Source organism: Etheostoma spectabile, chromosome 4 (assembly GCF_008692095.1).
Source record: "Etheostoma spectabile isolate EspeVRDwgs_2016 chromosome 4, UIUC_Espe_1.0, whole genome shotgun sequence".
In the NCBI taxonomy this organism is placed as follows: Eukaryota; Metazoa; Chordata; class Actinopteri; order Perciformes; family Percidae; genus Etheostoma; species Etheostoma spectabile.
Window position 1 is genome coordinate 13,066,616 of NC_045736.1, and position 27,659 is coordinate 13,094,274.

Here is a 27,659-nt window from a genome sequence, read left to right on the forward strand (position 1 = left end):
TCTATCTCTCTCCACTATTTATCTTGCTCTTATCTTTGCTATTTTTTTGAAAATGCAATTTCCACACTATGGGACAAATGAAGTTTTTTTCTTATCTTATCTTATCTTTTCTTATCTTATCTTATCTTACCTTTTTTTATCTTATCTTATCTTATCTTATCTTATCTTTTCTTATCTTATCTTATCTTATCTTATCTTATCTTATCTTTATTATGCTGTACAATAAACCTTTTGCATATCTGCAAATGTGTCTCTCCTGATTAAAATATATGCAGAGAGAAAACCAACTGTGTCCTCTTCTTGTCTTCCGCTCTGGTCTTTTTTTTGTGCTGTTACTAAATATATTTCTCCTGGGATTTATAAAGATTTGATCTCGTTTTTTTCTTATCTTATGTGTAGTACATGCATGTGTCCCTGTGTATATGTAGGTACAGTGTTTATTTCACTCTGAATGTTGAGCCTCTAAATATTTTATAAAGTTCCATCTGTCTAAATAAAACCTCTTTTTGGTCCGTCAAATCTCCCTTGAATAACTTGAGTGTAATATCTTACCTCTGTTCTGTTTCATCATGTTATTCAAACTGTTGCTTATTACTGAATGAACATTTTCTCATATGGCTGCAATATGTTAAATAGAAGTACATATTTGTCCATCTTTTTATACACCTTTACCCATAATTCAGTCTGACATATTTGGAAACTTTGGGATTCTGGTGTTAAAAATAACGTCCTGTGGGTTTTAAAAAGTAATTTGTAGTGATGGACCTAGGCAGCCTTGATAATAAATAAGGTACATGTGTTGTTGTTTTTTCTCATTGCAAATTTTTTTTGTTTCAAAAATAAAATATTATATTCAACAAAATATGATCTTGCCGTATTTAGTCCTCCACCTTGGTCTTCGTCTCCGCCAGGATCAGGTGAGTCATTTAGAGTCCTGGGCACGTGAGGCCAGCATGGCTGCCTCACCTTATTATACTCCTGCAACGTGTCCATCAATCAATGGTGTGTAGCTGACATATGTCATATTATTGGGATTTGCTGGTTTCAAATGCAGACATTTTGCAGCCAAGCTTTAAATAGCCTGTTGACCGCAGAATATTTGGTTGAGTGTGTGACAGGGAGAGTGAGGTGCTGCCAAGAAGTGTGTGCGGTTCGAGGAGTGGATGCATGTGTGTGAGTGAAAGAGAGCGTGTTTAGGTGTGTGAGCGTGGGAGAGGAGTGGGGGGGTGGGGGAGGGCATTAGTGAAGGCTGTGCTTGCATCTCCAGGAGACCTCTAAAAACACATATTGTCCAGGCACCCCACCACAACACACACACACACACACACACAAAACACACCCACACACCACACCACCCCACAAACACACACACCCCACACACACACACACAATACCTAAGCAGCGCACTAAACCCCCCTCCTTCATCCCAAAAACTCCCCTCTCGCGCCTACCTCTTTTCCTCGCACCGCCCCTAGCTAAAGTCAGCACAAAATCTCCCTTTGGCCAGACGCACCGAGAGACGGTGGTGTGTGAGGAGGAACCGCGCGTATTTTACGCTCAGAGTGTGTGTGCATGTGTCCGGGGAGAGTTGGCGAGCCCGCGGCGCGCTGACAGGAGAGCCCCGCTTGTCTCAGAGCGCGACCCGGTTTTGGGTGATAAGCCTTTCATAGAGGAGGAAGAGCCGACAGAGAGCTCATTTCGTTTTGGCGTTTATTGACTGCTCATCCACGCGCTGTCCCGGCTGGGGTCAACGCGCAACTGAGAAAGAAAGCAAGCAAGTTGCTTTGAGGAGAAGGGACCGATTCAGCCCGAGCGGCTCCAGAGTTTTGATTGTATTTTTAGCATCCTGCTCTTCCCCCTCTCCCCGTCCCTTCTGACAGTGCGGAGTGTCAGAGGGAGGGACGGGAGAACCACGCCGACGGACCGTGAAGCTGCGCGCCTACCCGGCGGATGATCCACTGGATGCGGGACGATGGATTAACAGCACTCTACGGACCCCACCGCTGCTTCTTTTTCACCGCCGACCCCTTGTCCGCCTCGGGATTATTTCAGCTCTCACCAACCTCCCCGACCTCCCTCTCGAGATGACTGAGGAGTATGTTTTGCGGTGCGTCCTGATGCTCTGCTGCGCGCTCCTCTCCGCCAACGCAAGTAACTGGCTGTAAGTTGGACTCCACATTTATACTACTGGTTTTAGAAAGTGGACCACACTCTCACTTATTTTATCACCTACACTCTTTCGCCTCATCTCCTCCTATTCCTCCTCATCTTCACATCTTCTTTCCTCTTTCCCTCCGGCTCATTGCCCGCTCAGGTTAATTGTTAACCATCTCACAAACACACACACACACAAATACACGCGCGCGTTCACTCTCTCTCTCTTTCTCTCCCCCCTCGCCAAAACTTAATAATTTACCAACCCCGATACATCCCCCCGCAAAGAGCCTTACAAAAAGTCCCCCACAAGTTAAAAAGCACATGCTCTTCATGCAAAGGTGCAGGTTCCCATAGGTGAAATGTCAAATTATTGATTGTCATGTGACAATAATATGCGTGTGTAGCCAATAGAAAAAGAGGTTATTAGGTTGTATTTCTAAATGAACAAGTCTCCTCTGCCTATCTTTTTGACAACATAGCCCTCAACCTGAGTTCTTTCAAAGAAGTAGAGCTTTTCCTAATTATGTGATCAAGACCTCGTAGTGAGAATTAAGATCTTTTTGTACAGTCTGTAGAACTGAATGTGTTAATTTCTTTATAAATGGCAAGAACCCATGGTGAAAGAACAGAATAACGGTTCACTTTGGAAACGCTTCAACGAACAGTTAGGAGTTCACAGACCATTGAAACCTCTGACCTGCCATTCTCTTGTTCATAGCCTAAAAACTCTTGTTCATAGTCCTAAAATTCATATTTTGTCATCACCAACAGCCTATTATAAAGTCAGACAAAGATGCTGATAATATTAGGCAAGTGTGTGTCAGTTCAGCTGCATTTGAGCATAAGAAACTATTCCGAAAGCAGAATTCTATCAAATTAAAGACATATCTCACTCAATTATCAGTGCCTTAATACCATAAGCATGTTACACTGACTCTTAAATTCATAAAATAGCCTACCTAACTAAATAGAGTGAGACCCCTATGAGTTCATCATGAAGTTCGAAACCACAAAGTTTGTCGGCTATTTGAACATAACAGTAAAAATAAAGAGATAACTCAGGAAATAAAGAAGAATGAGCTCCCAGACAAATGTCAGCCCCAATAGAAATATTTTGTTATTTATTCATGTATTTGATGTATGGCGATCTTGAAGCAGTCAGACTTCGGGGGCTCCACAAACAAAGTGTGACTCTGTAGTTGGACTGCACAGTGCCACCTCTTCCTGGGGCCGGTCGGTTGGGTCGCATGTGTGTGCCTGCTCTCCCGGCAGCCTGTGGGAGGTGGTTAGGTGGGTTTCTGCATTCCTCCGCAGGCTCCGCTCCATTTTCTGCTGCCATTCATTCCTCTTAGCTTCAGCAAATTTACAAGCCGTGCTCATCATTTAGGCAGGACCTTTCAGAGAGCTGAGGCTCGAGCGGTATAGTTGTTATTATATGCTCACATGGTGTATGTTGACGTTCATTGACATTATTTTACTTAATTTCTCTGTAATAACTGTGTAAGGTTTAGAAAAGGTTGACTACAGGCTTGTGTGCTTTTACATCAGGATAGCAGAAGACGGCCTAACTGATATCATTGACAGATTCGTTGGAATAAATGAAATTACAGCCTTGGCGAAACAACGCTGTCTACCTTAAACTCTGTCACTGAGTGCAGGGTGATTGTGTTGTTTGGGGCTGAAGGCGTGGTGACAGAGCAGGCATGTACAGGCAGGCTCCCGAGCTCCCATTTTGCTCAAGGGGATCACATTTGTCTCGGGGGCGGGAGGGACTGCATCTCTGTCCTCAACCTTATAAAAGGGATAACAAACAATTGGAGAAAAGATTATCGCGGGCCAAAGCTTTGCAACACCCCTAATAAAATAATAATAAAAATAATAATAATAAAAGTTACTTTAGTAACCTGAAAGGGAAAATTAAAATTTTTTTTCACTCTCCCTATCATTATCCCCCTTAAAACACAGGCCTGAAACACACACACATTTCAGTCCTTACATGCACTAAGGGAGAAAGGTCGGGGGCGGGGGGGGGCTGCCGATGGTTGGGGGTTTTCGGTGCCTTGCTAAGACCCCCCTTGGCAGGGGCCCGGAGGCCAGCCCCCAACCATTTTTTGGTCCATTTTGGGGGACTTAATTCAGCCCTGCATTTTTACCACGAAGTTTTGATTGGAGGGACTGTCTTAAATCAGCCCTTTTAAAGTAACATTATTATCTCTCTATATAGTTTCTATTTTAGTATAAGTTTTCCTTCATCTCTCTCAGGGCAATCATTTAAACTGTGAGGCGAGAAAAACCGGGGGAAAAATTTTTAAAAGGGGATTTTTTTAATTTAGGTTTTTTAATTATTTTCCCAACAGTGTGGCTTTAAAAACTTGGGGTTATAATCCCAATAGGGTTTTTCACCCAAAACACGGGTCACATACACCCCGTTTTCTTTTAGGGGCCCCTTTTATTGGGCAAAAGATATAAGGAAATTTGGTAAAACAGTTTTTTTACATATTTGGGGTAAAAAAATTTTTTTTAAATCCCTTTGAAAATTCGCTGCGGGCCACAAAGCAAATTTGCTGATTTAGTGATCTTTTTTGAAGAAGTAAATACTATTAAAAAACAAAACCTGCTTCATTATACTCGAGTTACTCAGGCCATTAAAAGTTTTTTCCCCAAAGAAACACAAAGAGAAAAGGGCTTGGAACTAAACGACCGGGTGCTTCCATTGTCGTGTCATTTCCCATTTCCCATTCTTTTTCTACGAGAGCACAATGCTTCGGGACGCGCGTAATTTAGAGTCCCCTCCCCCTTTTGCAAAAGTTGAAACTAACCGTTTTTGAAAATGGGGAAGGGGCCCACTTTGATCTAAAATTAAGACAGATTCAGAAACCAGGGCTTATTTTCTAAAAAACGTTTTGAAACCTTTGGGTTACATTTCTGAAAAATACCAGTTTTTTTTCAATGAGCCCCCATTTGGTCTGTTTAGAAAACTGAGAAGCCCCACAGGCGTTCGGCCAATCCTGCAGCCACCAGGAAGGAGTGGCAGACTGTTTTTTTTGCTTGTCAGGATCTTTGAAGAGAAACTGGGCAAGTCCACTGCGTGAAATACTACGGGGGATCCATCTGTAAAAAAACACGTTTTGGACATCACCATAAGACTTTTAATTTGTTTTCATAGCACCCAAAAGCAAATGGAAGCTAAAGGACAAAAGCAGAAAGGAACAACAACACCAAAAAAAAAAAGGGAAAGTTTAATAATTTTTAAGGGCCTTAGCACTTAGTACTGCCCAAAGCGCAAGAAACCCCTGTCAAAATCATTGGGCAAAAAAATAAAAAAAGCAAAAACTCAATCTCCTGAAAAACTTGGTCAACTACTAAAAAAGGGACCCGACATTTCAAATAATGCAACTGAAGCTATTTTTTTCAGTTTTTAATCCCGTGTCTTTAAATCCTCACCCATTTTCAATAAGGCGTTTGTTAAAATTAGTGCTCTCCAAACCCCCGCAAGATGTACACACGGCTTAGGGGCATTTTTTCCCAAATTTCAAAACTCCCCTGACCCCCAAAAAGCTTTTGGCTTTTTACGGCTCCCCTTTACTGGAAACATGGCGCCTGTAGTACCTGTGGACGCCCCCGATATAGAGGTTTTCCCCTTTCGCGTGACCACGGGTTTGACCGACCTGCGGCCTTTTATGCATGTCTTCTCCCATTTCAAGTCTAGCGTCCCATACAAAAAAAATCCAAAAAAAAAAATCTTAAAAAAAGCAAAATTCTTTCTGTGCAAATTTTGTTTTTGTAAGGGGAAGTGTTTGATTTTGCTACTGCAACTGCATTGGGGGGTGATGTGTTTTTGAAAATAGGGCAAATTTGGGTTTTCACAATTAAAAGTGTTTGATTATTTTTAAAAGCAAGGGGTTTCCCCAAAAAAAAAAGGTTTAGAAATGTTTAGTAATTAGTATTAAACCCCCTCAATTTTTTCTGCGTTTTGTTTTCCCTTTTTGATAATGGGGCCAGCAAACCCGGGCCCAGCTATGCAAATATGAACATTTTCTGGTTTTTCTATTTCTTCAAGCTGAATACCTTTAGAGATTTGGACTGTTCGTCAGATAAAATATGCAATTTGAATATGTCACCTTGCAGACTGAGAAATTTTGACCGTATTGTTATCTGTTTTCTGATATTTTGCATATCAAATCCTTATTGTGTTGCTCATAAAAATACTTAGAATATGAATTGATAGTGGACTTAATGGTTAGTTGCAACCCTTTGGAGAAATATAGAAGCATTATTATTCCGGCAATCATGAATCTGCATTTACTGACTATGATTCAGAAGAGCTAAAATACTTACAACGCCTCTCAGCTGTTCTGACGTCACATTAAACCTCAGCCTGTTTGTTTACCTCACCTGTAGCTCAGCTTGTCACCTTTAGCCCGGGAGCCAGGATGCTGTGGCTGCTGAGTCATGTTTAGTGTCCCGCTGCCGAACAGGGGATTTGAATGCTCCTTTTCATTGGTTTGTCCATCATCACCCTCCTTCTCCTCCTTCTCTTCCTCCTCTTGCCCTGCTCCGACTGGTCCTGCTGCACCTGCACACTGCTCCAGGGCTACTGTGCTTGTGTTTGTGTGTGTGTGTGTGTGTGTGTGTGATTTTTTTATGATTGAGCATGTATGCTGGCATCTTCCCCAACAGTGGCACACACTCAGTAATTACCGCACTGACTGCAGAAGAATGGTAACTACTTACAGTGCACTAGCATGCTCCAACTCAGCACACAGACACATGCACAGCTGAACACAATGATAGAGAAGAAGCAGGGGAGTGCGTGCGTGCGTGTGTGTGGGAAATGTATCTAGGAACGTACTGGCTAGTAAGAAACCAAATAAATTGGCAAGGTGACCCACTCAGGGCTTAGCTTTAGTCTGTACAAAGATATTCAGTTATATTTTAAGGGCAAGTTTCCCCCCAAATCAAAAATACACAGTTTTTACCTGCGACAACGATGCCACTATTAACGCAGATATTAACTCTGGTTTTATTTACAAGTCTGTGTGTCATCATAGCAAAATATGGTAAACCAATCACAATCGTCTCGGGCGGCGTTAAGACTCTGACTCAACGACAGCTTCAAAATAGCCTCGGGAAGGAACTGGAAGGAAGGCTGCTGTGGTGGTGGAACTTGTGTGTACGTTCAAAAGTTGATAGCTGTCTGGATTTACCATGCAGGCGTCTGAGGAGCAGTCAACCATAGTCCTCATAAATCCACCGGAGTTCAGAACGGCAACACAAAGAAAGCGAAAGGTTACGGATATCTGGCCAGGAAATGAGGGACATCCAGCACCTGAACAATCAAGGAAACGAAACGTCGATGTATATATATATATATATATATATATAGAATATGGTCCTGGAGAAGCCTTTACCTCTTATAGCGGGAACTACCACAGAGGCATTTTGTGTTGATATGTCTGCGGCAAGATTTGATTACTGTGATAGCTTCACAATGGTGCAAGATTTAGTCAGGGAACTTTACAGGTGTGTAGTTGACATTGAAGGCCAAATTTGAAAATCGGGGTTCTCTGAGCAAGTACACAGGAAGTAGGGGGTAGGAAGTATGGAAGGGGCAAGGGGATAAGCCTCTCCTCTCAAAGCAAAGCTCCCTATGGTGCCATTTTGATCACCCGCCGTTAGCATCCCATTGACTGCCATTCATTTTGACGTCACTTTCACAGCAAATAACTTAACATCTGAAGCGTTTAAAGACTCTATTTGTCCGTTGTTTATTTCTAAAGAAACACGACAATGTATAAAAGGCTCCGTTACCTTGTAGCTTAAGTTATGGCTGCGTAGCAGATGTTTTTTGTAAAAATAGGCGATTGTGTCATAACCAAGCGACTTACTGTCGAATAGTCGACAAATCATTGTATAGTACAGGGTAAGCTCGCAGACAGTTTGGATTTTCATTAGCTGTTTGGGTTTAATTACTAATGTCAACTAGCATGTTAGTTAGCAATAATTATAATACTAACATGTGCCTGTGTTATTTCCTAACCTACGCTCTCCGTATCTGCTGATTGGGAGTGATTGAGATTTCTCTTGCACAGCTACCAGAGGACTTACAACTTTCAAACAGGTTGCTCACGTCACATCTACATCTTCAAGCTCAGTTGGAGGCTGCGCAGTAACGACACTTTGGCCAGACTCGTTAAAAAGAAGATAACACACATAGCTCTGTTCTTTTGAATGGCGACACTGGGAGAGGACTGGCAGCAATGGAAGGTCCTCAGGGAGTTATTAGCAGAGAGAGAAGTTTTATTTCATCAATGATTTTTCATGGAGCGTGTGTAATCTGTTGATTAACAGTCCAGTAGAAACTGTAGAATAAATGAAGTACAATGACATGGTTGATATGGACGTATGCAAACAGTCTGGTGCTGGTCGCATAAAATGTAAATATTATGAACACTCATTTTTGGCACCATGATTTCAGTGTGCCACTGGATTGACATTGAGTTACCAAGATTACAAACTGCTGCAGTCCAGGAAATAACCTCAGTGTGCCCTAGCTGACACCAACATATAGAGTATTTTTGTGTTTTTGTTTCAAAATGTTTTCAAAGTCACCTAATGGGTAAAAAACCTTAAACACTGACTCAAGAAAAAGCAACCGTAGTGGTTGCGAATAATTCCTCTCACCAAAAGAAGGATTACATCTGGCATCTTTTCGAGCGCGCCTCGCTCGGTTTCATTTATTTGTTTAGTGAAAGAGTCATGACGCTGCTCTGGAGAAAGGATTAGAATCCTCATCTATTTACTTGAGAAACAAAATCCCCTTTAAAACCTAGAAAGGGTTGAGTGTTTGCTTTTTAAACACTTAACTTTCAGTACTGAACCGTGTGTTCATGTTTGGCTGCCATTTGCTGACAGTAGCAAACTGCAGCCAAACATGAAAAACATGGCAGCAAAACAACCGATAGATGGAAACAAATGGGGTTGGATGTTATTAATTAATGTTCTGGTTTTGGCAGAATAGTTATGATTTCCCCTCTAAACTACTGAATACCCACCATAACTGCTCAACATTATCAGTTGCATCCTGGTGTTAAACATACCACATATAATTCACTAATCATTGATATCTCTTTAAATATTTTATGTGTGTGTGTGTGTGTGTGTGTGTGTGTGTACAAACATACATGCATACAGTATGTCCTGGACAACCATGGTGAGGTGCTAAAGAGATGGCAGCTGATGGGTAACCAGAGAAAGCAGAGACCTTGGCATTGCGGTACACACTGGCGCCTAACACGTCTTTCACACACACACACACACACACACACACACACGCACGCACGTATGTGCTAAAGCTGTGGCATGTTATTTTGAGCCATCTTGTCATCAGAGTGTGTACAATTATCGTGACAAACTTGGAGCCGCGGGGAATCGCTCACGATGACCAGATTACCGCCAGCTCTGTCTGACGAGAAAACACCTTGGTCGCTGAAAGACAAGAGACAGTTCTGGCAGATCCACAGCGCGGCGCACGGGGCCTTTAGGAGAAACAACACACCCTCTGTCGACCATGTGGAAGTGCTCGTGCTCCTGGGCAACAATGGTTGTGAACAGATGATTGCATTTCTAAATGTCATACTGTCAGACTGTGAGACGGGAGACTTGAAGGAGGTAGAAGCGTGAGGCAAAGATACTGCTGGGGTGAAAGGGACAGGTGCATGCTGGGGTCTTAAAAACAAATGGAAGGTAGTTATTGTAGTTTGGCACGTTCATCAACACGCTTTGCAGCTCCAACAGCAGCAGTGGCTGTGACAGAACATGGAGGCAATGATAGTATTTTATCAAATCTAGATTTTACCCTTGTGGTCGCCCTAGGCCCGTTTTATTCGTCACATTAACACACTACACACACACACACACACACCCACACACCCACACACACACACACACACACACACACACACACACATACATCTACATCTACTACAACTACATCTAGGTTTAGCCCCCTTATTTGGATGATTAGGCTTTAAAATACAAATGTTAAAGATTTTGTCAATATGGATATGCTACACACACATCATTAGATTGGTTAGATTCTCCGCAATTGAATCGTTTACCAGTTTATTTTCCCAAAATCATGTGCACCAAAGCGTGGTAGAACGAGCCGTCATTGGCTATCAAGACTTCTATCATGATGACTTCCAAGCTAATTCCCTTTCCAACGATGTATAGCATGGATAGGAACGGTGCATGCAAGCCAGTCCAATAGAACAATATAATGTGACGTCAAAATGACGTAGATCTCGCTGGCCTTAACAATGTTTGAATGAATGTAAAATGTTTTTTATAGAAATCTTACCACTTTAGCATGTATTTTTCCAATGTCACAGAGCCAAGTAAAAGCAATTAGCACAATTTGGTCACTTGAGGAAATTTTGGAGAGGTTCATGGACAAACTAAAAACTCGCTAGCTCCCATAAGGTTAGGCCGAGCAGTCTGAAACGTCATAAAGGTGTTGTTGACAAGGTGTAGAAGGTATGTATGGGGACTTGGATACTGTGGCATAAAACATGTCTTAGTTATTGTTATTCAAATATTACTTGTTATACACAAGGAACTACGGTTAAACTGATGTAGTTTAGGTTGTGTCTGAGACAAATGCTACACAAGCCCGGTTTCAGAATCTAGCATAATTGAGGTTTCAAATGAAGCCTCATACCTGCATTCTGGCCTTCCAGTTCTTCTGTTATATGCTGAACCATTTGGGTGTGGCAAATAGGCGAAAAGAAAAAGGAATAAAGGTTAATTGAACAGGCCCCTTACAAGCCTGACTGCTGCAATTCGCGTCAAACTCAAACTCCTTCACAGAGTTTTTACTCAAATCCGAGCCCATAGACATGATACACATGATTTTAGATTCAGTGTGACTTGCAATTTCCGAGGATATTGCTATCTCTGATGTCATTCGTGTATATAAATACATATATCATCTTCATCTTAAAATGAAAAGTTTTAAAAGTGCAAAAGTCAAATATTCTGTTTTGTAGTGATGCCTAGTTAACAGAACCGCTAACCTCACACACAGAGAGGTCTTTATACATACAAACTTGTGTACAACACACAGTTTATACATGTGTGTTAACTGTGTAAATAGTTAGCAGGAGTGTACATGGTGCATGTCCAAACCTGCCCGCTGCACATGAATGATTTCAGTTTTACTGTACAAGCAAGCTTATCTCCTTATCTATCCAAACTGAATGTGGAAATAAAAACAACCATAAATTCAACTTTGACACTGTAGAAAAACTCATCAATAATGCAATCCCCATTCTTTTCAGCTTATGAATTCATGAACTACTTGTATCCATCAAATTGAAAACATAAGAGCTCAAAGCTGTGCTTTAATGACAAACTTAAAATGATCAAGTCCATCCAAAATAGACCCTATCCCTCTTTTTCCTTTAAAAGTACTCAATCCTTCCCCTTTTGTGTTATCTTTTGACATTTAGGCCATAAATAAAACTGATTCTCCACAATACATCCTACCATAGATTTACCATAACTACAGACACATTTCTAATTTCCAATTTCTCTCACAAACAGTGATGGGTAAGAAGGATCCAGGGACACTATGCATCAAAAGGCTTGGCCAGCCCCTCACCAGAAGTGACTTGTGGGAGCTGGTTGAATACAAACTACCTTATTTTTAGGCATTTCCCTATAGATGGCAATGCTGGTGTGTCAGAGGGTCCGTCCACCTTTATCCGGCCTGAAATATCTCAACAACCAATGGATGGATTGCAGTTTTCTACAGACATTCATGGTGATCCTCTATCACTTTGGTGATCCTCTAACTTTTCATTTCATCATCAGGTCAACAATTTAATTTGACCAATACTTTATTTCCCGACCAAATATCTGCAAAACTACAGACGTTCCCATCAGCGTCAGTTGTACTTAGTGTTTTGTAGAACTGTTAGCATTGTCATCTTGTGCATGTTAGAATGCTAACACTAGCTAGCATGGCTTTAGACTCTTAGTCTTGTGTAAAAAGATGTCTGCATGTCTGCAGATGTCTCTTACTAGTGTATAGATACTCATTTAAAATACAAAAGTAGTTCAAATGCACTGAGAACTAAAAGCTGCAACCCTGCAAATGGTTGTTTTACAGACATACAGAGACTACTTTCTAACTCAAAAGCTGATATGGACATGCATGCCCATCACTCATTGGCTATCGGTCTGGCGACAATTCGACCTCTGGGGGCAACGACCAATATTTCTTGGATTCCAAGCCAAGTCATTGTTAACAGTCCTAGTCGATAGTTTTAGTCCATATGACATTTCAGCTCATTTATATATCCTAAACAGATATCTGCATATGAATGCAGATCCATTTTTTAAAAAGGTAAAAAAAAAATTGAACAGCTAAATCGACATCAGACGATAGTCGATGGGCTTTTGAGATGTTATTTTGCCAAACGGTTTCCGTCTCTTTTTCACTCCACAAGGACTGTTTACCTGCATGCAACCAAAACCTGCTCAAATGTGATTGGTCGATACTACTTGGCCTCCAAACAGACTGCAAACGGAAAACAGAGCACTTCTGACACACGGCACAGGAATCGGCTCCAGCCAAGTCCTGCATTTAGACACAATCAGCTGTTTGCAGCTATTGTTTCATGCAGAGTGTTTGTTACCGTGCATCACCTGAAAGACCTTTATAGACAGGAAACATGACAGAGAATAAGGTGGATGAGGTTGTATGCTCACTGACACACACACACACACATACACACACACTAATTGATTCCTAGCCTTTAGGGGCCACTGCACTAACACCACGCAGGAGGTTAATTTCATGGCTTTTATTGCCGCTTTTCCCAAATGTGTGTTAAAGAGTGTGTGTGTGTGTGTGTGTGTGTGTGTGTGTGTGTGTGTGTGTGTGTGTGTGTGTGTGTGTGTGTGTGTGTGTGTGTGTGTGTGCGCACGTGAGGGTTGTGGTGTTGGCAGAGCATGTTATTTTTAGGGGGAAATGAGCTCTAGTGGAGCCAGCAGAATATAAATACACCCCGACTCACGCGTGGCCGCATACACACGAGTCTCTCGCTGCTCGGTCAACTGTGTTAACTGAACTCATCAGATGCTTTTCACTTTCACCTCTTTCCTCTCTTCTCACTGTTCCTGCTTTGCTTCTGATTCCCTTTGGTCTTGTATTTCTTTCTCTGAAGCTACTGTTTCTCTACTTTTATTTCATTTAAACTAAATGCGTCAGAGCGAGGCTTACAGAATATTATGACTTAAAATCAAATCCACCTAGTCCTTCCTACAATAACACACCCACCCATTGTTACCACTACCACCACCGCCCAACTACTGCAGCACTTTCTTTTTTTTTTTTTTTTTTTTGATGGCTTGTTTCATAAGCATATGATGAATTGAATTTCTGAGTAATCCATTATCTGGGAATGGTTATTTTAATTTTTATTCATTTATTCATTTATTATGCAAGAGAAAAGAATTGTGGATTGTATTTATACTTGAGCAAGACTCCCATTCCCAAAAGTGTTGCATTAAATATTTCAAAGCACAGTTTATTTTTAAAAAAACATAATAAATATTCCCTCTTTTTCCCTATAGTTTTTTTTACTAGATCACTATATATTTTTAGTATTTTATTTTAATGTTTCACATCAAAAACAAGCTTTCAGTAGGCAGTTTGCCATTTATGTAAAATTCTGCTCTGCAACCTTGATACAGACCTTTAATTTGTACAATTCAGGTTTGTTTTTATGATAATGGTGTTGAACCACTGTCAATTTCTGGACATTTCATTACTCCAGTCAGGTATCGTTACGGTTAGGCAAATAAAAACATTTGGTCAATGTTAAGGAAAAGGGACTCCTGATATGAGACAAGATGCAGCTGCAGGTGTTTAAGGGATAAGAACCAAGACCTCATCATTCTCACATATCTTTGTGCTTTATACACAAAGAAAGTGTATTAGCTACACCAACTAATGCAGTGTAATACAACAACCTTGCAATATATCTTACTTTCATGAAGGTCAAATGTTCTGACAGGTGTTTCTGTTATTTTGTCTAGCCAGTTTATATCAACGAGGGCAGGCTAAACAACAGGAACACTTCTTTGTATGATGCAATGCAAAACAACAGCACCACAAACCAGTGTCATAGTAATCAGGATCGGTCTTTTGAAGGTCTCCGCTTCTTCCTGGAATTGATCGCATTTTTACTAAGTCTTGGATAAAGAGGGGTTTTATTTCAAAGACCACGACTGCAGGGATATCACTAAGTTGCCTCTGCATTGACTTATCATATGTGTTAACATTATTGCTGTGATTGGATGTAAAATTTCCTGATTCAGATGCAACCAATAACTTAATCTCGCCCTGCCTTGGTCTTGGTCTTCACTCAGTCTTGTCCTGCCTTGGTCTTGGTCTTGATTCAGTCTCAATCCCTCAAAGTCTTGGTCTTGTCTCGATCTCGATACACTCTAGTCTTAGTGATGACTTGGTCTCGGTATAGGTGGTCTTGGCTACAACACTGCCTAAAACTACATCTTCCAAAAGGACCATACAGTTAGATCAACACCTCTCTGAAATGGTTTTTCAAAAAAACTAAACATTATAACCTTTACTAAGGGCCACTAAGGACATTTAACTGCTTACACGTCCACCTGTTTGAAGCAATAGCTAACAGGCGGGTTAGTTTCACCAATGAGTGGGGATGTCTCAAGAAGCAGATGCACTGCTGTGAAGGTCACTAGTTTAACAGAAATTGCTTGCTGATTTAGATCATGGTTGAAACGTTTTTTTTTCAGTGTAAATTAAACACAGTGGATTGTGCAGGTGAAGTTGGGGGTCAAAAAAGATTTTTTTGTTTACTGTAAAACTGTATAACTGAGGTCTGGTGTCAAATTTTCTTGCATGTGTTGATCAATGTGACATGGACAGCAATCCCTCATTAACGTGACATATTAAGGCATTATTATGGATTTGTCAGATGTTTCCCATGCAATCAACAGAGAAGTTTTCTCAAGAACAATTTGAACAGACACATGGCACGGCATTGGACAAAAGGTCCAGCGGGTAGGAGGGCGAGCTTAGTGCTGAAACGTAACTCGGTGTAGTAAAGTTGCAGAAGATTAACTGAGAGGATTGTGCCCTCTACAGGTCACTATATGTTTTACATACTGGAGGTGTCTACTGCAGAGGGGACGGGGAGGGTTAGCTCAGGTCACACCACAGTCCCACTTGTCTTTACGAGCAGTTTAAAGCTCTGCTGCCTGCTGGCTCTCTACTTGCAGTACTGAATGTGAGGGTTTCATGAGCACTTAACTTTATTGGCATTCAACTGACAAAAGACATTGTCCGTGCATCAAGTCAAGAAGTCTAACTTGTTGCAGCATTGCTTGCAGATTTGTTAGCTCTTTTAAGACCTGTGCACAGTACTTCAGTAGAAAAGAAGTTTCTTAGACTCTTTCTCGCAGGTCTCCTCCTTGCATTTCCCATCCATGCTATATTTGCCTGTCACTGTGTACCTCTGCTGTGTGCTCAGTGCTGGAAAGGCAAACATGAGGATATTTTCATATAAATAAACATGAGAGGTGATGGATGCAGAGAAAGCTTGCTACAGTTTGTGAACCTTTGTGTGTCCCTTTGTGTGTGTGTGTGTGTGTGTGTGTGTGTGCGTGTGTGACATTTGCTGAAGCACACTACTGGCATGTACAGTAGATGTGTTAAGCTTCTGTATCCCCTCCCTCCCGTGCTTTTCTCTCTTCTCTGCGGTCCCTACTTTCTCATTTTTTTTGGCATATTATATTTAGCAGACTTAATAATTGTTTGTTTTTTCTAGCCAGTATATTCAGTGTTGAGTGAAAATAGTGATAGAAAAGCATAAAACGGATTGTGGGTTATGGGATCATCAGCCGGTCCACAACTCTGGTGGTAAACAGGGGGTGTCCGGGGTGTGAGGCGTCTCTCATGACGTTAGAGGCCCGTTTATAGAGACGGCTCAAACGGATGTCTCTCAGGTTTGGGAGAAGGGAGCCAACATTTTTAACTATGTGACTAAGAGGTCTACAGACCTGCAGCGATGCAACTGGAGTACCAGACAGTACAGAAGCATGTCAGAATACCCTCAATATAATAATAATAATAAATAATAAATTTTATTTATAATGCCCTTTACATTTCAAAAAGAAATCTCAAAGTGCTACAGTTAATAGGGAATATAGACAAAGCATGAAGAGGACAACTCAAAACCTCTCTTAAGTCTCTTAAGAGACTACTTTTTCACTTTGGCATGATTAACAGTGAAGTAGGGCTGCAACTAAAGATTAATCTGTGATGCATTGTTGTTTGCTCTATATAATGTCATAACATAGTGAATGCTGTTGCTTGTTGCTTGTTAAGTCTGACAACAGCCCAAAGGCAGTAACTGGAAAATCATCCAATAACAGTCCAAAGAAATAAGCAGCAAATACTTCCATTTGAGAAGCCCAAACCATAATATCTGGAATTTTTGCTTGAAATATGGGAATAGTTTGACATTTTGGGAAACACGCTTATTGGCTTCTCAAGTTGCTGCTCCCAGTCAAGAAATAGTCTGGCACATAGCCCGCAACTTTTTAAAATCTAGTAAGTCGTTCTTACATTGTTGTTTGTGTACGGATTAAACAAACTACATATATTGAGGTAATCAGTGAGCTTCAGAGGTATTCGGAGGTGAATTGTGTTACTTTTGGACAGGGCCAGACGAGCTGTTTCCATTTCAAGTCTTCATGCTAAGCTAAGCTAAGATAAGCTATTTACAGACATCTAACACTTATCAAGAAAGTCCTGCTCCGTCCTGCTACATCTGACTGTGCCACCCTACATTCTGTAACGCCGTGCAGCGCCCTGCTATGCCATGAACTACTACTACAACCATTTTATTCACTGTTCCATTTTCTTTATTGTGATTTTTATTGCCACTGTGCATCACCCCCCCAACCAGCACCATCAGACACCACCTACCAAGAGCCTGGGTCTGGCCGAGGTTTCTTCCTAAAAGGGAGTTTTTCTTGCCACTGTGGCACCATGCTTGCTCTTGGGGGAATTAATAGAATTGTTGGGACTTTATAAATTATAGAGTGTGGTCTAGACCTACTCTGTCTGTAAAGTTTCTTGAGATAACTGTTGTTATGAATTAATCCTATAAATAAAATGTAATTGAATGAATGTATTTCCTGAAATAACACACTATCACCTTAACCATTGGAAATACCTGAACCTTTCGTGACAGTTTATGTAAAAAATGAATAAATAAATAAATGAATAAAAAATCCCAAAGGTCCACTTACCAGCTCTTGGAGCTTTCAATAACACAATATGGTCTTCATTCTTAACACTTAACTATTGATTGATTATCAACATTGTTGTTGATTTATATAACGTTGTTTTCCGCACTCTTTCTTCAAGTTCTTTCTTTCTTCTTATAAGGCATGAAAGTGGTTCAAAAGGGATTTTTGTGTGGTACTCACCATTTCTTTGCTTCTCCAGATAACAACCTGCGTCATAAATGTCTCCTCTGTTTAGAATTATCTCTTATTTTCAGTTCTAGCCTCCCATGAGGCCGTGGGGGGCTCTGGGTGGGAGGTATGGAGCATTCCACCTGGACTGTGATGCGTTTGCGTGTTTGTGTTGCATTACACGTCGCAGCCTTCACAACACCACTGGCTCCACTGGGCTTAGGCCCCTGGGATTTAAGCACGCAACCACCAGAGACCAGAGAGGAAAGAGGGAGTGGAATGAGGATGAGGGGTCGGCGAGTGTGTATATGTGTGTGTGTGTGTGTGTGTGTGTGTGTGTGTGTGTGTGTGTGTGTGTGTGTGTGTGTGTGTGTGTGTGTGTGTGCGTGTCTGTGTGTGTGTCTGTGTGTGTGTCCCCTTGTTGAGGCGTTTTGTTAACCTTGTCTCTGGGAAGCGAAGGGTATACAGCAGAATGAACAGATAAAGTGAGACAGGGCTGAAATCACTCAGACACACTTGCCCAAGGCCTGCGCTGAACTTTTCCCACGCGTGTATATACACACACACAAACACACACACAACACACACATGTATCCAGAAAATCACCTGAATAATGGCTTACCCAATGTTTATTAAATGTTTCCAGGGTGCATGTCAGGCCAGCGGGATGCCATCCAGCTTCATGAGTGTGGTGCTGGGTTCGGTTGTCGTCTCGTGTTTTCGCCATGGGTTGTTTTTACCGCTGTCTGATAGTCTCGCAGCTGGATGCTTCGACCGGAACGTAGAGCTCTGCCCAAGGCTACGCTAAACAACAACAGGGGATCAAACAGCGCACATGGCTTTGATGAAACCCTCGCCACTGCAATGAAGCGAATCAGAGCCGGGGAGGGCAGGACCTGTAGATTTGAGATTTGGGAAGATAAATACCCTCACAGAGGGCTCGAGGACAGACAGTGGGGTTTAGGATTCCCCCCATGACTAGAGTTACTGCAACTCAATTCAAAAAATGTGAAAATGTAATCTTTAGGTCTTCTTACCACGGTTATCTTTCTGCATTTTCATATCAGTGTCCTTCTCTTAGGTGAAGCACCAGAGTGTTTTATTCCTTCCAGGTTTGTTAAAGGTGGTAGCGTGTAACTTTTAACACATTCCTCCTCTTTCAAGTCCGTTGTTGGGCTGGTACCAGTAATGTAAAAGTTAAACTTGGGATACGATTAGACATTGCAGTGTAACCAACATTACTGAGTCAGTATATGCTGACTTTATGACTCTACATTTGAACATATCACAAGCTCCATAGAGTCCCATGCATTTAGCACTCACCTGCAATCACCCCCAATTAAATTCTGGTGGAACTGCAACCAAATTGCAACCAAGCCAAAGGGCAAGAAAATGCTTTCCGTAGATGGGCTTGGCTAAATGGTAACGTTGCTAGCAGTTAGCCACCTTGTTCTTAATGGCAAAACACGCAAGTTCCCCCTAATCCCTAAAATAAGCTGTATAGAACTACTTACATGTCCCTCGTCTGAAGGTGTTCCATGCAAAGTTGGAAGTGCTCCCTCATTTAGAAGTCTCCAGCTAGCTGATGTGGTATTAGCTAAAAGGGTTAGCACACACCAAATGTTTCTGATGACGTAGATAGCCCTGCCGATTCTGACCAGCTCACCTGGAGACTGAAGGCAGGATACTTGTATCTCACTCAAAACAGCATGAATAGTTTTTTTTCAAGTTTGTGTGTGGAATCATCAGAGACACAAAATAACACCCCAAATCTCAGAAAAGGGATGTTTTCATGATATGGGAAAGGTTGATATGGCGACTTTGTTAGTAAACAGTACATAAAAAAGCGTAAAAGATTCCATGACTTACTTATTCATTTGTTCTTTGGACATGTCATATTTCTCTATTTTTAACAGTGGCTGCTTCTTAATGACAATTACATTTGCTCAGAGTGTGCTTAGGCCCTTTTTTTGTTGTTTTCAAAAATGAATTTGTGCACATCGGGTTCAGGGAGATTTTTCTAGGGGCCATTTTGGATTACGTCCAACATTTTCCAACCCAGTCAAATTAATTTAGTGTGTGAAACATTTCGTAAAATTCACTCGGCTACATTCTGTTTTATAAAAATCTGTATTAGCATATAGCTGTCAAACCTTCAACTAAAAGATGCTTAAAGCTCGTGGGGGGATCAAAATCAGTCATTCATTCAACCTGTATCAACTCGAGAGAGGGGCGGCCCTCAGTTACACTGGCAAATAACGAAGAAACAAAAGCAAGGAAAAAAAACTTTTAAAAAAACAACACAGAAAAGAAGCGACACCATCATAAGAACAATGGAAAGCTACTAAAAATTTGATAAATAAATATGGATAATTAGGATGTAAAAGAAAGCTATTACAAGTAGAAGTTTGGAGGTTTAAAACCAGATATCTAAAATTTCCAAAAGTTAGTTTAAGGAACTGTTGTGTTTTGTTCCAGGAGTCAGGTGCACTAAAAATAACACGTTTATTCCCAAGTTTAGACCGAGCTGGTGGAACATGAAGCCGAAGCCAGTTGGCAGAGCGAGTCTGATAAGGCCCCCTTTCTCAATGTCATTTAAACCATTGGTAATATAAAAAACAGTGAGCAATATGGTGGTGGGGGGGGTTATGACATCAAAACATTGGACACACTCTGATAAAGGACGGTGGTGCTCTGAAGGAAACCAGTCCCAGACTGATGGCAGCATTACTATAATGTAGAGCCCAATAATTTCATTGATACCAAATCATGGGCGGAATCGCGACTAAAACTGTAAAACAGAAGGAATTCTAAATGACAACGACTGTTGGAGCGCGTTCACATGACGCAAGCCTTCTGTTATCGCCCACTCTCAATTAGCTTTGTAGCAACTCATTTGGCAATGGCTTGAATGTAACGAGTGTTTATTGATATCAAAAAGTTACACACTAAAGCTTGACGTCAGTGCTAAAAGCTTAGTGGAGATTTAAAAATATGACTTGCCATGAGCCAAGGGAACCCCTGTGAGTCCTCCCCCCCCCCACACCCCAACTTGACGGTGGATGTGAGCAGATGTGGCTGAGATGTGGCAGAGTGGCCGAGAGCGGGGGTTATCACAGCGATGAGTGCTAAATATTGACACTGTCTGGAGAAGAAGAGGAAAAGAAGGCCATCAAAGAGACAGAGAGAGAGAGAGAAAGATAATCTGAACTGAAGGAGGAGATGAGAGGTTGAATGATGAGAAAGAGCTGTTTGACCTCTGGAAGGATAATGTACTAATTATACCACGTTTGCAAACAGTACTAAACATAATGCACTAAACGCTAAACATGAATTATTTCTACTTCTATCACTTTTACCACCCGATATCAGGAGGGTGTGAAAGAAGGGAGATGTAGCTAACAGCTGATCTACGTATATGTAATTAAACCAATAATTAGGATGTCAATAACCCTTTTTATACACATGATTGAGCATGACTTTGTGTCGTGCATTATGGCTTTGTGAATAATCTGTCTGCAGAATTCTCTGCAATCTGGATCTGTGCCACAGCTTGATTGAGACAGGCTAACAGGGCTTTGCAGAGGTATGCGTGGTCTTGGGAACTCATAACGCGAGCCTCATAAAACAAGCGTAAGGAAAAAATGTCTACTTGGTCCGAATGACAGCCTGTAAGTTCATTTAGTTGGAATTTGCCTCGTCAAGAGCCATTCTGATATTCAAACTCTGTCCACTGTATGGAGGAGCCTGCAAATATTGATTACTACAATAATAATAATGAGGTTACAGTTGTCACAGGTGAGCATGCGCCACTGTGTAGCTAATGCCGTGCAATCTCATGTCAATGTGCTGCTTGAATTTAATGAGGTTTACTGCTTTTTAGGTTCGATTTCAATCTTTGAATATACTTGTATTTGCATGTTAAACAACACTGTGTTTTTCCTTGACCTCCCTGAAAGGAGTAGTTCATCATTCTGGGAAGATGCATGATTTGCTTTCTTTCTGAGAGTGAGATAAGAAGATCAATGTCTGTTTGTGTGTTGAGCTGGAGTCAAAGCGTGGTTAACCTAGCTCAGCATGGAGATTGGGAGCAGAGGTAAACAGCTAGCTAGAAAAAAACAGTTTTGTTCATTTCAGAGGACAAAAAAGTAATTTAAGAGCATGCAATACTACTCTGTGTGCAGAATTCAAAACGTGTGTGGAAAAACATCTATCTCAACTGTCAGCCTATTTAAATCTAAGGGGATAGAAAATTAAATGGCAACTAATTTGGACTTTTTAAAGTGTATATACACTTGTTGGAGGTGTTTCTGTAAATCAAGGGTGATCTGTGTTTTAACACCTTGTTTGAAGAAACAAGCATTTCTTTTAAACCTTCATGACGGTGTTATGTGAAACTACACTAGAAATGAGACGTTATCTCAGGTCATCCGCAAAACTTTCCATTGTTTGAAAAAACTATGTTTTTTAGACTCAACATATGTTTAAAGAGTACACTTTGAGCAGTGTTGACTGTACATAATCAGGGTTGCTCCCTCTGTGGGAGGCTCACTGCCAGCTTATGAGAAAGCCTATTTCTGTAAGGTGCAGCTGGGACGGGAGATATGAGACTGAAGTGAGGTGGATGTGTGAGGATCAGGGCATCCAGACTGATGCCATTTTCTCACACATGTTAGGTTGTGTGTGTCTGTGTGTGTGTGTGTATGTGTTCAGTATATCTCCTTGACCTGTCTGGCTTGGAGGTGGTTTGTATGATAAGCCACTTTTCCTCCTCTCAGTGTCCTCACAACCAGACATTTACCCAAAACATTCCCACAACGTCATGGGAACCGACCCTCTGCTTCATCTGAACGCTGTCGTCAAATTCAATCATCCCTGGTCCAAAGGGAAACATTGTCTGTGACCATAACTGTATTAAAGTGACACTATGATGGAGATAATACATGTCTATCGTGTTTCTGTCTCACCTTGTACCACTTTAACCACAGACATCAGATTCATCTTCTTCTCCTGAGTGTTCCTCCGCAACCTCCGTGTTCTCTCAGGCCTCCCCACCTACTGCCCACTAACGAGGTCTTGTTGGTTGTGTCTCTCGTTTCTTTCAGGTACCTGGCCAAGCTGTCGTCAGTGGGAAGCATCAGGGATGAGGAGACGTGCGAGAGGTTACGGGGTCTCATCCAGAGACAGGTGCATACCTTTTTGCACATCATTTACTAAAACATGTGTTGGAAGGGAATATCACAACAGTTGGTTTGATTGGGACACAGAAATACTGTGAAAACAAGGTTGATCGTTTTAAAGAAATGTGATATTCTGCTGCAAAAATTAGCTAAGAAACAAAAAGGATGAGGACTTGTCAATTTCTCTAGCATGCTCTCCTTTATCTGTAGGAAGGTACTATTGATTTGACAATGACATATCAATATCTAAATGAATACTGGTAAATGTTTTTTTTTTTTTCTGGAGACATTTACTTCAAATGAAAAAGCGTTTTATTAGTATGTGTGTTGTGTTTGTGGCTGACGTAGCTCCTGTGTGTCTCCCCTGCAGGTCCAGATCTGTAAGCGCAGTGTGGAGGTGATGGATGCGGTGCGTCGTGGAGCCCAGCTGGCTATAGACGAGTGTCAGTTCCAGTTTCGGAACCGTCGATGGAACTGCTCCACTCTGGAGAACATGCCCGTGTTTGGCAAAGTGGTCACCCAGGGTAAGAGTCTACACCGCGGTGGTTCTCCATCTCCAACTCCCTGCAAGCATCTGGACACAAAGCGAACACTGATATGACAGACAGCATCACAGCCATAGGCGTACGTTACGGGGGGGATGGTGGGGTTATATAATTATTTTTTTTTATAATTTTTTTTTGCCTTTTTAAGATTTTTTTCAACAAGTTTTATGACATTTTTTTTGCCTTTTTTTAGAGTTTTTGTCTACTTTTTGATGTATTTTTTTTACGAATTTTCAATGTTTTTGTCGTCTTTTTCCAAAATGTTTGTTGCATTGCTTTTTTGTCGCCTTTTGACGTTTTTGTCCTTTTTTCCAACAATTGATTCGATGTTTTTGTTGCTTTTTTTAAGTACATGCAGACATGTTCCGAGACCTCCCTAGATACAACCTCCCCACCTTTGAACCCAGAGTTACGTCGTTATACTATTAACACTAAAACAAATCAGTTAACCTTTCTACCTGCATGCATTAACAAAATTGGGACCTGGTTATCGATTGATTTGATATCACAAAGCTGATTTGATGTGGATTATTCCATTCTATTTTAAAATATTCGGACAGTTTCCATTCAAACTGGTTTAACCATTTACTGCATGTTGACGTCTGTGCTCCTTCTCTTAGACTTTAATACACCCTTTATATGTAGACAGGTTTTTTTTTGCCATTCAGAATAAGAAGCTCTTTTCGGTTACATAATGCAAAGCAATATGACTGTGTGTGTATGTGTGTGGTTGTTTGTGTATGTGTTAGGTACCCGTGAGGCAGCCTTTGTATATGCCATCTCAGCAGCCAGTGTGGCGTTTGCGGTCACAAGGGCCTGCAGCAGCGGAGAGCTGGAAAAATGTGGCTGTGACCACAATGTACATGGAGTCAGTCCAGAGGGTAGGTCTCTCTCTCTGTCTCTTTCACACAAACACACAAACACACGCAAAGGAAACAGAAGGACTAGCTGATCCAGTACATTTTAATGCAATCCTTTGAAAAGGCCAGACAGATATCCCTGACAGCATATTGGTTTTATTTTGCAATCTTATCTCCATGTATGTATATCCACATGTTTTAAATATCACTATCACACATTACTACAATCATCAACCCTCATTTCATCAATTCCAAGTTACTGAAACATGGCTGCAAAACAGTATGGTGTTTGAGCGATGGTTAAAGTGCCATACAGATGACCACTTCCTGTCTCTGTCTTTATAAATCTTCATAGGGTTCCAGTGGTCGGGCTGCAGTGATAACATTGCATATGGAGTGGCCTTTTCCCAATCCTTTGTGGATGTGAGGGAGAGGAGTAAAGGCCAGTCCTCCAGCCGGGCACTCATGAACCTGCACAACAACGAGGCTGGCAGGAAGGTAACTCACTGCCCATGACAAAATGGGAATCAGTCCTTTTGTAGAACACTGCACTTCTTTTAGTACGGAGCACCCACAAGGTTGTGGTGGCAATTCTTTTTCTGAACTGCCTTTTTAGTTGTTGCTTTGCAAGGTTTTTGTGTTACTTCACAATAATTTATTTGGGACAATTGGTACAATTAAGTCATCCAAGATATGTCCAGCTCAAGTCTTTAACCTTTCTAGATATGGCCAAGTCAAGGTTCAAGTCAATCTATTCTCAAGTCATTTCAGTCCAAGTCGAGTCTGAGGTCATTCAAATAGGTCCAGGTCATGCTTCAAGTCATTCAAGACAAGTCCAAGTCAAATCTCAAACTATTTGAGACAAGGTAGAAATTCTTTTTTGGGAACAAGCCCTTGAGATGTAGTATCTCGTTTTTGAGGGGGTCCTTAAAGGCAAGAAAAGACAGTACATTCACAATTAGACAAGACAATTAACAAAACAGTTCAACTCAAGTTTCAAATCATTCAAGACAAGTCCAAGTCACGTCCAAAGTCATTCAAGATAAGTGCAGCTTGAGTCTTGAATATTTCTAGATATGTCCAGTTCAAGTTTCAAGTCAATCAAATGCACGTCTATTCTCCACTGATTTGAGTCCTGTTATTTCAGTCCGAGTCAAAAAGATTACAAAATACAGTATTTAAAGACTAATTGCAGTCAAGACAAAAACAAATCCCAATGAAGTTTAACTTGAGTCCAAGTCTTAAGTCTACATCTCTGGTAGCAGTAGGTAGTACTACTACTACTACTGAAAGCCCAAACGGTCAGCATTTGAGCAGCAGCTATTCTGTATGAATATTGTGCTATAGTCAAGTTCTTTCTGCTTACCAAAGGTTCTTTGGCCTCTCTGCAGGCCATTCTGTCCCACATGCGTGTGGAGTGCAAATGTCACGGTGTGTCCGGCTCCTGTGAGGTAAAGACCTGCTGGAAAGCCATGCCGCCCTTCCGCAAAGTGGGCAATGTCATCAAGGAGAAGTTTGACGGTGCCACTGAGGTGGAGCAGCGCAAGGTGGGCACCACCAAAGTCCTGGCACCTCGAAACTCCCAGTTCAAACCTCACACGGACGAAGATCTGGTCTACCTGGAGCCCAGTCCAGATTTCTGCGACTATGACCCACGCACGCCGGGTATGCTGGGCACGGTGGGCCGCCAGTGTAACCGAACGTCAAAGGCCATCGACGGCTGCGAGCTGATGTGCTGTGGCCGCGGCTTCCAGACGCAGGAGGTGGAGGTGGTGGACAGGTGCAGCTGTAAGTTCCACTGGTGCTGTTATGTCAAATGCAAACAGTGCCGCAAAATGGTGGAGATGCATACTTGCCGGTGATGGGAGTTGGGGCGCACAGAGGGCACTGCTGATGAACAAAACAAATGCCCCACACTCCTGCTCAATTACCAAGGCCAAAGGGAGCAAGGAGGACTTGGACCTCCCTCTTCTTCTGCTTGAAACACCCCACCCTCCTAGTACTGGAAACAGACTGAGTGGCTTAAACGTCAAATGTCCTCATATTCATTTCATGCCACCTTAATGGAAAACAGTAGATCATGCATGGGATTCCCTACAATGTTACAAGGGCAGTTTGTTTCTTCTCAAGTAGAGAGCATATTTTCCTTCCTGTCTCCCTCCCTCACTCTCATATTTGCTTTGTCATTGATGCTTCTTATTTTTGTAATGTTTAACTTATTTGTTGAGACTGAGGAGATTGATGGTTGGTGGACCTAGAAGGAGGGGACAGACGAATGGAGATAATTAGGGACAAACTGGACCCATGGGTGGGCAGATGGGTGGGTGGGGTTAAGGGTTTGGGTTGGGATTGGGGGTCAAAAGGGAGGTTGTTTGCCCTCTATCCTTGCTGCTGCTGCTTCGGGGACTCACTTGGAGTGCTGGATGTCAAAAAGGGAAATGCAGAGTCTGTCAGAGGACAGACTTGAACAACAAGGAGGAACGTGTCACAGGTGGACTTTCTGTGATTTGCTTCCTGAGTGTACATGGCTGTGCTGCGCTGAGGTCCAGTCATTTATTTTGCCCCCCTGCAATGCCCTGATGCTGCTCCGTTTACACGCACTCACTGTCTTTCTGTCAGAGGGAGGATGATGATGGACAGATAAAAGCCACTGTCAGCTCCTTCCTGTCTTTTCTGTAGATCCCGTAGCATTGGCAAGTGATAGGCATGAGACACACAAAACACACACATATCCGGCAAACATTGCTTCAAATTGCCACCTGTATTCATGCACAGCTGACACATGCAACCAGAAACCAGAAACATTATATCCAAAGAGCTCTCAAATCAGATTGTCAATGATTTTTTACCATTACAAAACATCATATTGTTAAAATCCTGAATTGATGTTGACCCTGGCCTTCTCCTGCACGTCGCCATCTGCCAAACGCTAGTTGGCTTAATGCAAACACGAGTAAACACACAGAGACATGCATGCACCAGCAAACACACAATGTAAACACACACATACACAAAGGGGTCTGCCAGAGGGTTGCCGAGCATGTTCACCATGCATGATGACTGAAGCACTTTCTCTCCAAGCGCACATAGAGCCCTCGCCCCACAGCAGCGAACCTCTGACCACATTTTCAATTGTCCTTGTTTTTTTTATACTGTACACACACACACACACACACACACACACACACACATACACAGTTTCCCATGCCACTGTCAGGACTCTATTGTTGTCTTGTACCACCAACATACAGCAAAGCTTTCCTATAATAACGTGCTATCATTATAGAGACATACTGTAGATCTGTAAAGACTTATACACTGAAGAAGACTATACTGCCTATGAATGTATGTTAATATGGAATATATGCCGTGTCAAAAAT

The 27,659-nt window shown here is 41.7% G+C and overlaps 1 protein-coding gene across 1 annotated transcript; it reads left to right on the forward strand.

Annotated features, from left to right (window-relative positions):
• Positions 1-1,483: 1,483 nt before the first annotated feature.
• Positions 1,484-27,659, forward strand: wnt4 (wingless-type MMTV integration site family, member 4). The gene is made up of 6 exons (XM_032514212.1): positions 1,484-2,161; positions 22,800-22,881; positions 23,245-23,398; positions 24,169-24,300; positions 24,635-24,777; positions 25,671-27,659. Exons 1-6 carry the CDS (start codon positions 2,085-2,087, stop codon positions 26,139-26,141), a joined length of 1,059 nt encoding a protein of 352 aa, XP_032370103.1. The 5' UTR covers positions 1,484-2,084; the 3' UTR covers positions 26,142-27,659.